Raw genomic sequence first — 14,603 nt, 5'->3', positions numbered from 1 at the left:
AACTCCTACCCTCTGCATTGCAGAAGGCCTCTCTCTGTTGGCTTTTCCCCCAGTATCCCAGGGGAATGTGCACCGCTGTCTGTTGCTGTCACCTCTGCAAGAGGCCAGAGCTTGGAGATGAAAGGGTTGAAGGTTTGCCACAGGGCAGGCTCCAGGGCAGATGGGTGGAGCCTCAAAGGCTCAAGTCTAAAATCCCCACCTGGCTTGATTCAGAGAGAGATCCATTTGAAAACTCCCTAAGGACCAAAGGTATGCCTTAGAAACAGTGTTACTGTTGTGTTCTTTCTACATCTTAGCAAAACTAGCCTCTCCTGCTTTTTTTCTTCTAACTATTGTAACTTCTCTTTCTTTTATATAGGAATGAACTCTTCATTTCCTTTCTACTTTGTTTTTTCTACTGCCTTCTCCCTGTCTCACTGTCTGACACACCCAGTATTTCTGCTTCCTCATACTTCAGCTTGAATATGTCCATTTAAAGATATACATTCCACGTAATTGTCTCCAATATCCTCAGAAAATTTTTCTAGAGTTCTCAGGTGTTCCTAACCTAATACATATAAGTTTGTTTTGTATATATATAATATTTTTTTAAAACTTACAAACGAATACCTTTCACTTTATGCCATAAGATTATCCTTATCTAGCTGTTTTGAACTCAAAACTGTTAGTTACAGATAAATCTCTTCAACTTAGAAAGAATCAGGTCAGTGAAAGTCTTACTTAAGTCCCCTTAAGAAGTTTTTTCCAACCACATGTTTCTCTTCAGTATTGTAGTGTGCCTATGAATGATGAATCTTTTTTTTGTTGCTGACGTTGTTACATTAGCTTGCTGTATAATTACATATGTAATGATTGCAGCTTTGAATATGGTAACAAATATCTTTCTGACTCTACAAATTAATTGAATTTCTGGTATTGCATAAGAGGCACACTTTAAAAATAAATCACTCCTCCGTGCTGTAGGGCACCTTTGCAGTTCATAGCCACGTGTACCCGAACTTAGATGCCCTTCAAAATATGGCAGATTTGACCTTGTATGAAACCAAAGTTTAAAAAGTTACATGGTAAATTGAATTTCTGGTATTGCACAAGAGGCACACTTTAAAAATAAATCTCTCCTCCATGCTGTAGGGCACCTTTGCAGTTCATAGCCACGTGTACCGGAACTTAGATGCCTTTCAACATATGGCAGATTTGACTTTGTATGAAACCAAAGTTTAAAAAGTTACATGGTAAATTTCATCCATTGCATGCATTCATTTATCCAAGCAGAGCATAACCCTATGACAGACTGCAGACTATTAAAAATATAAAACATGGGGGAAAATATATAGATACATAGATGAGATAAATAGATGATACGTAGATAATACAGATATAGCCCTATATATAGATATATAGATAGCATAGTCCTATGACAGACTAAAGACTATTAAAAATATAAAACATGGGGGGAAGTTATATATATATGTATGTATGTATGAAAACATGGCCCTTACCATCTGGGAGCTTATAGTCTTTTGGGCTGTTTAAAACAGACACAATGCAAAGCGATAGCCATATAGGACAGTACTGATATTCTGTCAAACTGAATGTTACTAGCATGCATTCATTCATTCAATAAATATTTACTGAAAGATTTCTGAACAAAATAGAGGCCAAAGCAGGAAGAAGGGTCTTCAGGTCATAGGGTTAGTGATGGGTCTGGAAGGACATATGTAGGATTTGGACTGAGGAGAGGAAAAGGCATTGTGCTTGGAATTGGAGTGAAGTAAAAGCTAATTTTTGCATGAGATCTACATATATACCGAGGTGCACAAGCCCCATCTTGTAGTTGCTCCACATGTACTTTTAAAACTAGTTCATGAACTTAGGTAAATAATAGAAAGCCTGGGATGCCAACCTGAGGGATTTGGACTGTAGGCACTGCAGAGCCCTTTAAGGCTTCTCTGAATGAGGATATGATATGGGAAAACAGTACTATGGGGAAGTAACCCTTTGGAATTTCATTGGATGAAGCAAGAAGGAAAATTGAAAGGCAGTGACAGGAAAACCAGTTAAGCCCATGCTAGTATTGCAGATTAGTGATGAGAACTAGAATGGTGCCATTTGCCATTGGAACAGAACGGAAGGGACAATTTGCTGCAAACCTACGTGCCGAGTAATGTGGTTATTAGTACACACACTGAGTTTTTAATGGAATTTAGTAATTAAATCATTAAATTTAGTAATTAATTTAGTAATTAAATCACAAAAAAGTTATTCATCTACTCTTTTGTTGTTTTTTATTGGAGTATAATTGCTTTACAGTGGTGTGTTCGTTTCTGCTTTATAACAAAGTGAATCAGTTATACATATACATATGTTCCCACATCTCTTCCCTCTTGCGTCTCCCTCCCTCCCACCCTCCCTATCCCACCCCTCCTCATCTACTCTTAAAATTGTTTTTTGTGCATACATTCAGGCATTGTGATTTGTAGATACTTGTTTTAAAGCTTTCAATTGCTTCTCAAGAATCTTTGGTGAGAAAGATACTTGAGTTTCTGTATCTAATTATATCTTCATGGGTCCTAGGGAGAGCATCCTTTTTATAACCGATTTTTTTTTAACATAGGTATCTAAATGGTTTCAAGTGGATTTGAAAAGCCACAAAAGCCGCAAAGACAAAGCTTGTAGCTCTTCTAGTCATTAAAAAATATCGAGTCTCTTTCATGAGTTGAACTTTCCACCGATACAGTTCCACGGTTTGGTGTAACGATATGGCTTGTCACTCATGTGATAAAGCACATGGCTTATTACCGTGCTGTAAAATAAGGATAATAGACTTTGCTCGGTACTGAAGACCAGGAAGGAAGCAGAGAAGTTTTTCATCTTGGTAGGTTTCCCTCATTCCAAAGCAGACTGCAGGGTGAGTAATCCTGGAAAAGCAGACACAGGTGAGGCCCAAGTGAGTACACATTTTCTGACAAATCAGGAGGGGTTCTTTCTTTAAAACTGTGGCATAAATGTAATTTTACACTATAGCTGTTTACCATTTTGGTAGCTACATTTTGTCCTACTGTCTAAGAAATCAAACATCCGTGTAACTTGGCAGTCAAGGCAAGATAACTTTCCTGAATCTTAAATTGAAAATTAAAATTTCTGCTTATTTGCTATTAGTTTTTACATAAGTTATTTTGAATAAGTCAATTTTTCTTTCTCCAGGCATTATGAAAAACCTACGTCTCAGAGTCGTTACCATGGTTATAGGTCTTTATTTTACTGACACAATGACAAACCCATCAAGAAAAAGCAGTATTTTATTCAATTCCGAGTGCCAATGGAACAGATATCTTCTGACAAATTGTTCTTTTGCTGGAAAGCATGAAATACCTGTGGACATATCACAGATAGCAGCCATAGTGGACGTAAGTTCCAGTTTCTTTAGGGTTCTCTTACAAACTCACATGAAAAAAGAAGAATGGAATATAAGACACCTGGACCTCAGTAACAATCTCATATCGAAAATAACCTTAAGCTCTCTTGCACATTTTCGTGCTTTGGAAATATTAAACCTCAGCAACAACGCCATTCACTCCGTGTCATTGGATCTACTCAGTTTCAAGTCCTTGTGGGTGAAACGCCAGAGAGGCAGCTTGAGAAATGGGCTTCCATTTCTAAAGTTGCTCATTCTTCAAAGAAATAAACTCAGTGACATTCCCAAGGGTAAGTACAACTTTAAAAGATGGACTAGACCAAGAAACCATGAGTATGTGGAGAGCTAATGTTTTATGTCAATAAGAATTCCAGGTTTGTTTTCAGTTTCAAGGAAAGAGCTGAAAGTAAAGCAGTTGGATCAGAGCAAATATAATAAAAGGAGTTTCTTAGTGGAATTTTAAGTTATAATATGTGGAATTTAAAGTCAATGTAATTTAATCTCCCATTGCTATAACTTACATTAATCTTATATGGATTTGTCAAGAGATACTAGGAAGTATTTAAGTACTAAATAATAATGTGTGATTTTAAATTACCTACTTTGATTTATGTATTTTTTTTTTACTAATTACAGAAAAGCACTGAGAAATAAGTAGTTCAGATACTTTTAATATGTAACAATGCAAATTAAGTGTTGCCATATTTATAATTTTTATTTTTACAGAATACATTTTACATCTTCTTATCTGGTTTTCCTCCAAATGTAGACTACATATATGCTAATATTATATATAAACTTCCTTATTATCAAATCAAAGTAGGACTCCTTATCAGAACTCCACATACCCTCCTATAAATATAAATTCTCATCCATTCCAACACTTAATAATCTACATTTTGGAGTTCCTTAACTAATCCACCAATGTTTTATTTAGAAAATGTATCAGATTCATAAGCCAGAGCTTCCTTTTTATATTCAGGAGTGCTAGACAGTTTCCTTTCCCCGTCTATTTTCAGTCTTGGTCACTCTTTGCTAAGTACTTACTTTATATAAGATCTTATGCTAAAAAAAGAAAGTGTAAGGATTTTCTCATTTTTCTCCATCTCAAATTATGCATATTTAGTTTTTCTCATTTTCAGTTCTTTCATTTCATGCTTTTATTTTTTTGTTTTTTCATTTATTTTTTGCTCTTTCTCCAGTATCTTGTTTTAAGCATAATTTTGACTATAATAGCCTGGCAGGTGAAGGGACTACTATTTCAGTCACCACAGCAGCAGAATTGTGTGAGAAGGACAGGAGTCTTCTCTCCCTGAACTTTCCCATAAAAGCAGTGTATAGTATTTTCAGTGCAAAGTGTAAACTAATTGCGTTTTATTTTATGATTTTTATCATATTGTTCTTATTACAAAAGGAATGCCTGTTTTTTGTAAAATATTAGGAATTAAAGAAAAATTTAAAGGGAAACATTAAAGTCCCTCATGTAATATGTATTCTTCAAGTTTATTCTTTATGCCTACATATATATTTTTCTTTCAAAATTGGATTTACTGTCCATAATATTTCATAACATAATTTTATATCACAGAATATTTTGAACATCTTTACATAATTAAGCAATCTCATAAATAATATTTTAAATAGTTGAATAATTTTAATATATTATAATCTGTTCAATCAAACAACATTTAGATTATTTCCATTTTGTTTGCTATAACTCTGACGAACATCATTAAAGCTACACATATCCACATGATATAACTGTGTTTTCTAACGAGTATGGTAGATGTGAATCTCAACCCACAAATTCAAGCGTACTAGAGATATAACCTTCTACTGTTTATAACTCAGCACAGTTTCTGATTCTGAGCCCCCATTTTGCTAGCGTCAGTTGTGGTGGGATGTATGGGTACTTACACTTAACATCAGTTTTTCATGGGCTTTCCTTTATCTTTTCCTAGATTTATACCGCAGCTCTAGAATCTTATACCCTGACAAGGCATCAAAGTGTGTGTGTGTGTGTGTGTGTGTGTGTGTGTGTGTGTGGTGTGTGTGTCCCTTACCCCCTCTAGCCAGAGAATGTTTCTTTTCAGTCTTTCAGTTTGTAGAAAATTCTTACGTGCTTTTGTTTCTTCAAAACTCTCTATCTAGATCTAGAAATTCCTTTCCTCTAAAGACTCAGGCCTTTGGAAAACAAAAGCCAAAAAGACTTGTAGTCGCCTCTGCTCGCCTCTGCTTTCTGCCTTGCCATGTGCCTCCCCTGGAACAATTAACACAGAGCTTTTACTTACTGCTTGAACAGAGAGAAAGGACACAAGGAAAAGAGAGACAGGTAAAAGCTTAATATGTCAAGATATTATCCCACCATAACGGTAGATAGAGAAACGCTGACTATATCTCCTTAAGGCAGATGAATTCTCCAGAGCTAACTGGAGGTTAGGATGAATACATTTCATGTAAGGACCAGATATCCCTATAAAATGCAGATGCAGTCCCATCCTCCTTTCCCAAGTTAAACTTCTACCTCCCAGAATATCAGGAAATATGTTAAGCTTGCAAAGGAGGGGATAAAAAGATGTGAAATGAGTAAATCCTTTATCTGAAATTCTAATGGAATTCTAGCAAATGGAGAGATGAATGAAACAGATTGATGATGGAGGTCCACTGTGAGCCCTGAATCTAATTGGATGTAATTCAGAGTTCTTTTCTCCATAGCATTTTGGGGTTTGTTTCCCTGTAATCATCATACACTTTCAGTTCTTATTAGGGACTAGAGTCCCCTCTGGCGTCCTGTCCCATTTTATGATTCTGTGACTATGGCTGGGTAACTCTGACGTTGAAATCCCATTTTCGAGGGAAAAAGCAGGTAAGAGAGGTGCTCCCTGAGGTGCCATCCTATTCCTGACCTTTGTTCTTTTTTGATCCCTTTATCCTACGCCTTTTTAAAGGAAATGTCTAGATAATGTAATATTTACTCAGAAGTGTGAGGATTAAAGGAAAGACGTATCTTAAGAACCTAACTTAACACAGTATTTGACATCATAAACAGTAGCTATTAAAATGTGAAAAGTACTTCATAAACTTCTAAAGTACTTTGCAAATATTAGTTCTTATTACTCTTGGCACAAATTGAGAATAACAGTCTTTTAGAAACAAATGATAAATTTGTTTTTGTCCGAATCTCAAGTTATCTTTTAAAATGTTAAATAATTATTGCAGCAGATGTGACTCCTAGCCCACTATAATTCATAAGCAGAGAATCATTTGTATCTATTTACATAGGTATTTGCACTCATGTAAAGATAATGATTAATTAGAGATTTCTCAGAAAGCAGCAGTCAAGCAATTGGCCTATAGCACCTTTATAAATCATGTTTCACATATCTTAATATGGTGACAGTTTATAGAGCCAGTGAAAAGTTGCTTTGACTGTGGAAAGCCCATTTTTGTGAGGGTGAAAGATCACATTGACTAACCAGCTCAGTGTCAGCTGATTTCCTTTCTTGATGCTGATCATCTGTGATGTTACCAATAAGCTTCATGTTGGGAAAACACCCAGAGGAGGTACTGGCCAATGCAATTCACAAAACAGAAGCCAGCCATGAATTTAACCTTCATGACCATATTCCTCCCATATTCTTGGAGTACAGCATTAATAATGGAAAAATCAGTTTAAAAAAATTGAAAACAAGGGGATTGGTCTCCAGTTAAACTATCCCACTTTCATCAAACAGTATTTCTGGAGTGCCCACAAAGTGCCTGAAAATGTATCAGCACCAACATCTTACTGAGTTTCCAGTTAGGTTGAAAGACCAGATGTGACAGCCTCACATTAACATACTAAATTCCAGAATCCAAGAGATAAATATGTTGTCAATGAGATGAAATAATACCTGATTTTTGAAACTGGTGGAGGAGAAAAAAACATAACCAGCGTATTGTTGAAAAAAAAGTATATTGTACTCTTCATTTGTAGGGAATTAAACCTTTCATCCTGATTACTGTTTGGATTATGGAAATACCAATAACCAATGTTCTCAAAACCAATTCAGGTTCTAAAGTAACAAAATGAATGTATATCATTAAGCTAAGAGGTCAAGGTCTTTGGCTCACCTATATAAATTTGACCACATTAAGGGACTGATTTTATGACTCAAGTATCTTATCCAGGATCATTCCAGACTCCATTCCAATTCCTAATACTCTTTGAACTTGAAGCCATAACCCTTGAATATCATCATTTTATGTTATCAGATTATCACATTTGGGAGACCACTTAAGAAATTCAGCGTCCAAAGGAATGTTTCTAAGATGGTGTAATGTCTGGGCATGCCCTCTGTGGCCTTTTTTTCTCATAGACACTGAGATAATTTCTTGGAAATAATGAAACTGCCTCTGGCGTTCTAAATGCAAAGGCTTATCAAATTCCTGCCTATGTGATCATCAGAAAGCAGTTCAATAAATAATCCCATCTCCACAAAAGCGCCTCCATATGCCTCTCCCAACATTTGACTCTCTCAAAACATAAAACGTACTCTCTGATGTCCAAGCCCCAGCTCTTAATGCGCCTCACAACCTCCTTCACTCACCTGAATACTCCTCAACATTGATTCGCCATGCAAAATATGTAAAAGAACATATTCTCTTATTGAGAAACACAGCCAAGTGTCATAGAAGAGTTTACCCAAATTTTCCAACTCCATCTTGAGAGACCGCCAAACAAAAAGGTCATTTGCAGGACTCCACTAGTTCTCTTAATAACATTGCACCTTAATTCCCTAAAATTGGAAGTAAAAGGAAAATCTTCACATGGGAGGAGTAACTGAACTTCACAGTCTTAATTCCCATGTGCAGAAGTTTCCCTTCTTCTTGGGGATCTTAGCTTGATATTAAGAAGGGAATCAAATAAGAGGATATTCTTATAACTCTCCATGTTCAAAATCCCCCCCATGCTTGGGCATGTTCTGGTCCCACTCTTCCTAGTTACTCTTTTACTTTATCTTTTATACGCCTTGTATTACTCTATTTGCTTGTTTATTGACCTTAAGCAAGTCACTTAACCTATAAAAGCTTCCTGGTCCTTATCTTTAACTGGAGATAGTGATATATACAGGGTTGATGTGAGGGTTAGAGATAGCATTTGTAAAAACTATAACACACAGAGTGATGACATATATAAAACATCTCTCATTGTACCTCGTACATAACAGGTGCTCAAAAAGTGTTAGTTCTCCTTTAGGGCCATTTGATCAGGCTGAGTATCTAATTCTGTTTCCCATCCTAGTCTTTGCTATAATAGTCATCACCTCCTTGATTTCTGGTACAATGAGTAACCGAAGGTGATTTTCATTCTCTTTCTACAACTGTTCAGAGTTTGTATAAAGTTCAGAGTGCTCACCAACAATCTTGCACTACAGTTCATACTTCTGTAGGCCTGTATAATGTTGGAGACCCCTGATTCTCCATGTTCTGAGTGCTCTGGTCTGTCCTCTGGCTCTCTGAACCACACTGACTTGTGAGACCATCACCACTACCAAGATAACTGTCCATCACCCCCCAGAATTTCCTCATGCCTCTCTGCAGTCGAACTTTCCCACCCATCATCTCTCCCCTGCCCAAGTAGCCACTGATCTTTCTGTCACTATCAATTCATTTGCATTTTCTATAATTTTATATAAATGCAATCGTTCAACACATTCTTTTATTTTTGATGTATCTTCTTTCATTCAGTATAATTATTTTGAGATTCATCCATGTCGTTGTATGTATTAAAAGTGCATTCCTTTTTATTTCTGAGTAGAATTTCATCGTGTGGATACTCTCATTTACCTGTCAGCAGACACTTGGGCTGTCTTTTTTGGTATTACAAATAAAACTGCTAGCTAAAGGGATGGAGAAAGATTCGCCACTAGAGAAACACTAATCTAAGGAAAGGTGGAGTGGCCATATTAATTTCAGACAAAGGAGACTTCAGGGATAAAGAAAGCACTACTTAATGATAAAGGGATCAGTTCTTGAAGGGGATATAATAATTCTAATGTGAATACACCTAACAATAGATTGTCAAAATATGTGAGGAAAAACCTGACAGAACTGTACAGAGAAGTGAGCAAATCTGTTAGCAAACCTAACTTGTGTCTGCTGGCCTGATGTGCAACAAAGCCCATCTACTGACACCGGGTTGTGGTGAAGGAAAGCACAGACAGCATTTACCTCAGGGCGCCGAGGAAGGAGAACAGGCAACTCATGCTCACATGGCCTGAACTCCTCGATGGTTTTCAGAGAAGAGTTTTTAAAGACAGGGTGAGGGAGAGGGTCACAGGGTGTGTGATCTGCTCATGCGTAATTCTCTGATTGGTTGATGGCAAAGAAACAGGGTGATGTTTCAGGAATCATCAACCTTCTGGTTCCAACCATGGGGTCTATGTGCTCATGGGGTCAGCATGCAGTTAACTTCCTCCACCTGGTGGGGTCTTAGTATCTGCAAAACAGCTCAAGGCTATGACTCAGGATATTATCTATACCCTTGAGGAGGAACTAAAGGTCTTTTTGACTTTTTTTTATAGCTAAACTATTATTTTTCTTAATTGAAGTATAGTCGATTCACAATGTTGTTCCAATCTCTGCTGTACAGCAAAGGGACTCAGTTATACACTTATATACATTCTTTTCTTATATTCTTTTCCATTATGGTTTATCACAGGATACTGAATATAGTTCCCTGTGCGATACTGTAGGACCTTGTTGTTTATCCATTCTAAACGTAATAGCTTGCATCTACCAACCCCAAACTCCCCCAGTCTGTCCCTCTCCCTCCCCCACTCTCCCTTGGCAACTACGAGTCTGTTTCTGTTTTGTAGATAGGTTCACTTGTGCCATATTTTAGATTCCACATATAAGTGATATCACGTATTTGTCTTTCTCTTTCTGACTTACTTCACTTAGTATGATAATCTCTAGTTGCATCATGTTGCTGCAAATGGCATTATTTCGTTCTTTTTTATGGCTGAGTAGTATTCCATTGTATATATGTACCACATCTTCTTTATCCATTCCTCTGTCAATGGACATTTAGGTTGCTTCCATGTTTTGGCTGTTGTGAACAGTGCTGCTATGAACACAGGGGGGCATGTATCTTTTTGAATTATAGTTTTGTCCGCGTATATTCTCAGGAGTTGGATTGCTGGACCATGTGGTCCTTCTATTTTTATAAACTATTATTATTTTGTCTTGCTTGACTGTTTTCCTTTGTTTCTACATTTTGTCACTTCTGTGATTGAATTTGCTCTTTGGAACTTGGGGAAGCCCTAGGAGGCTAAAGCTTTTCTACAAATGAGAGGCCAGGGACACAAGGGTCTGTCCCTGAGAAGGCCCTGCAAGGTCCAGCTCCATTTCAAATCCTCTGTTACAGTTGGAGATTTCAACACCCCCCTGTCCATTGATAGAGACCAAACTAGACATGGTCTCCCTCTCCACTGAATGCCTGGGGTACTTATTCAATTCAATTAAGTACTAGATATGATAGGGACCATGAGCTCACATCCCTGTACAGGTCAGGCAATTATCATAAAAATGTTGAGACACTTCTTTCATATCAGCTTCTGTGTTGCATTTTTTTCTCAAGACCCATACATTTGCGTATTAAAACACGTAGGAATATTCTTCAGTCCAGAAAGAAATGTATTTTCTCCAGAGCTTATATTCAAAATATTTAACAAGAGGCCTTTAGCCTGGGTTCCCAAGTTGGATGCCTTCTGGCTGTAATGATGAAGCAGAATCCTGCTGGGGGTGGGAGGTGGAAGGGAGAATAGACTGCAGTGCCTAGCACAGCGGGGCAACACACAGTGGCTCAGCAGCAGCTATTTATGAACCAATATGGAAGTATTTCTCACCAGCATATGCCGGCTGAATCTCAGCCTTGGCTCTCTCTCTCTTTTTTTTTTTTTTTTTTTTTTTTTTTTTTGCGGTACGCGGGCCTCTCACTGTTGTGGCCTCTCCTGTTGCAGAGCACAGGCTCCGGACGCGCAGGCTCAGTGGCCATGGCTCACGGGCCCAGCCGCTCCGCGGCATGTGGGATCTTCCCGGACCGGGGCACGAACCCGCGTTCCCTGCATCGGCAGGCGGACTCTCAACCACTGCGCCACCAGGGAAGCCCTCTCTCACTTTTTTAAACATGCAGGCTTCTTGGCCTATCCTTTGTCTTCCTATTTTTGATAGAGACATCATATTCTTCTATAAGTGCATGCCCCATCCGTAGCAGGCAGCCCTCATTCAGCTCCAGCCAAATATCTTGTGCCGGTTGAGACTTATTTTTCAAGAAAAGCTAGCAATGTACATGTTCGTACTGAATCTTTGATGTTGGCTCAACAACTTTTAAATCTCTGTGCAGGTCAAACACCGTGACTTCTAGCCTATTGAATGTATATTATATATTGGGCATTACAAGTGTTCACAAAAGTGTGAATTCTGCCCTGAAAGGACTAATCATCTGATGGAAAGGCTGACGAACAACAATTATTTTACAGTCAATAGTGGGGGTAAAACTGCTTTATATAACTAACAACTTTTTCTTGTGTGTGTGTCTTATCACGCAACCAGACACAAAGTTTCTCCGCTGTCTTTGTCCTCAGCACTAAGTACCATGCTCATAATATTTCGACTTAGTTGTCGTCCTTGTGGTCTCTTGCTTAGTCTGTACAGCTGAAATGAGCAAATGAGAACATAGATGTGCAGCCATTTCATTTAGGTCATCATGTCTCTGCATAATTAGTCTTACAGTAAGTACTGATAGTTTGCAGACAGTAGACAAGGAATAAACCCTTCTGGAATTGAACCAACCTGATCTGCTATGTAGTAGTTTGTTAAAGACGCAGACTATGTGTGAGAACAGAGCAGAAGGAAATGTAAAAATGCAGGGCTTCCACGTGAGACTTATATGGGAACTCAGATTTGGAAGACTGCTACGGCTGGTACATCATTCTCAACCTTTACCTTCAGTGCCAGATGGGCCTCATGGTTACTTCTGGAATCAAGTGAAATACAAAGGCAGAGACCAAAACTCAATTCTGTTATTTTGCCGGAAACTAAAACCTCTAGCTCTAACATATTACCTTTGAAAAATATAAAAAATAGTTATAATATCAACGATAAGTAGCGGATACAGCTACAAAATAGAATGAGGACATCTTAAAAGGGGAAGAATTCATCCATGTAAATAAAGCATCAAAACAACTTTTTCCTCTATAACCATAACAAGGTCATCCAGTTTTACCCATAGTTCAAGTAAGCAAGTATCATATTTACCGTTTCATTCAATCAAGGTTAGATTTTTGATTGATGCTTTTATTATAAAATTAGTACATGTTCATTCAAAGGAAGAATTCAAAAGTCTATAAAATCGAAGCATAGTTTCACCTCCCTCCGCCATCCTACTTCTTTTTTTTTTTTAGAAGTTGTTGGGGGTAGGAGTTTATTAATTAATTTATTTATTTTTGCTGTGTTGGGTCTTCGTTTCTGTGGGAGGGCTTTCTCTAGTTGTGGCAAGCGAGGGCCACTCTTCATCACGGTGCGCGGGCCTCTCACTGCCGCGGCCTCTCTCGTTGCGGAGCACAGGCTCCAGACGCGCAGGCTCAGTAGTTGTGGCTCACGGGCCTAGTTGCTCCGCGGCATGTGAGATCCTCCCAGACCAGGGCTCGAACCCGTGTCCCCTGCATTAGCAGGCAGATTCTCAACCACTGCGCCACCAGGGAAGCCCCACCATCCTACTTCTAAGTGTAGCTACCACTGGTAGCTTAGTTCACCTCCTTCCAGGCCTTCTTCTCTGCTCGCTTGAAACATGTGTGTATGTTTGCATGTGGCCTTTTTTTCCCGAGAACGTTGGAATTATACTCTACTTTCCTGCAACTTAACTTTTCCTTCCTGTTCAGTTATTTCAGGTTGATCTATCCCATTCTCTTTTAAGACAACACAGTATTTTGTAGTATTGATATAGCCATCCTTTGCCCATTTCTCTGTCGTGAGCCATTTAAGTTGTGTCCAGTTTTCCACCATTACAAACAATGCTGCAGTAAGTACCACCAATTTATATTTCAAGTCGCTTTTTAATTTTAACAGGGCTGTGGAAACTGAAGTCATTACAGAGTTTGGATCTGTCATTCAATGGGATAACGCAAATTGGTTTGTCTGATTTTCATAACTGCCTGCAACTAGAAAGCCTCCATTTAAAGAGCAACAAGATATTCAGAATTCATCCAGAAGCCTTCAAGGACCTAAAACAATTACAGGTTAGAAAATAGTGTTTATAATATTTCTAATATGCAGAACTATAGGCAATTCTATTAGAAGAATACTTCCATTGAAGAGTTTCTTCATGCCCAGTAGTACTGGCTACCAATCAAAAAATATAAGTCTATTTTAAGATGCCCCTAAAAGAGCTGAAGTCTCTCTCTTGCCTCAAAAATCCAAGGCCTCAGTAGTGGACATGAATGTGGACATTTTATTTGAACATGTAGGCTCAGCAGCAAGGATTGGTTCATTATTTTTCCTAAATCTAATTAAACCCAACTCCAAGCTTCCACTTACCAGTTGGCAAGAAATTAAATCGGTTACTAGCAAGGCTCCCTCCCTGAACTACAAGGTCAGTCAAAGGTCCCTGGGGTTTTATGCAATTTGGGACTATATGGGCCTAAATGGGCTCTGCACCCCATAGAGCCCAGGACCACATGGGCCTCTGAAGGCCAGTGACCCTGATGCTTCCACACCAAAATTGGGCACAGAATGATACAAATCATAATGATATCAACTCATCTTTGCCTCCCACTTACCACGTGCCACACGCAGTTCTAAACATCAGAGCCAGGTTGGGGGGATCGACGTCATGTTTTGGAGGCATGGTGCCTGTCTCTCGGGCACCTTGCAGTGAATCTCACCGAGGTCCTGACAGCTGGGAGTGTGAGTAACCCCTAGAGCCCTGCTCCAGCTTTGGCAGCTTCAGCCCCGTCTCCTCCTAGCCCCTTCCTCCTCTCTCCTCCTCTATGGGGAGATATTGTAGAATCTCCCCTCAGTGCTCCTTTAGAAACACCAGGACCTAGAGATGGCTTAGGCGAAGCTTGAATCCCCTGTCCCCGTAACCTGCACCACACACCCCCATTCTTTATATAGGCCAGTATCATCCAATAAAGCGTAATGT

The 14,603-nt window shown here is 38.6% G+C and overlaps 1 protein-coding gene across 4 annotated transcripts in view; it reads left to right on the top strand.

The window, feature by feature from the left end:
* Positions 1–686: 686 nt before the first annotated feature.
* Positions 687–14,603, top strand: part of LRRC66 (leucine rich repeat containing 66) — a 29,064-nt gene continuing 15,147 nt past the window's right edge. For 2 of the 4 annotated variants that reach the window (XR_009564008.2, XM_060299322.2), the window contains exons 1-2: positions 687–3,705; positions 13,529–13,698. Coding sequence is in view for 3 of the 4 variants with exons in the window: in XM_060299322.2 (XP_060155305.1) it covers positions 3,210–3,705; positions 13,529–13,698 (666 nt within the window). In the remaining variant the exon portion in view is untranslated. Of the gene's footprint in view, positions 3,706–11,810; positions 11,953–13,528; positions 13,699–14,603 lie in introns of those variants that run through there. The other 2 variants (XM_030880513.2, XM_060299323.1) reach the window with 2 other exon arrangements.

This window comes from Globicephala melas, chromosome 5 (genome assembly GCF_963455315.2).
Source record: "Globicephala melas chromosome 5, mGloMel1.2, whole genome shotgun sequence".
NCBI classification, from domain to species: Eukaryota; Metazoa; Chordata; class Mammalia; order Artiodactyla; family Delphinidae; genus Globicephala; species Globicephala melas.
The sequence above is the reverse complement of the archived record's forward strand: the minus strand, read 5'-3'. Positions and strand labels throughout refer to the sequence as shown.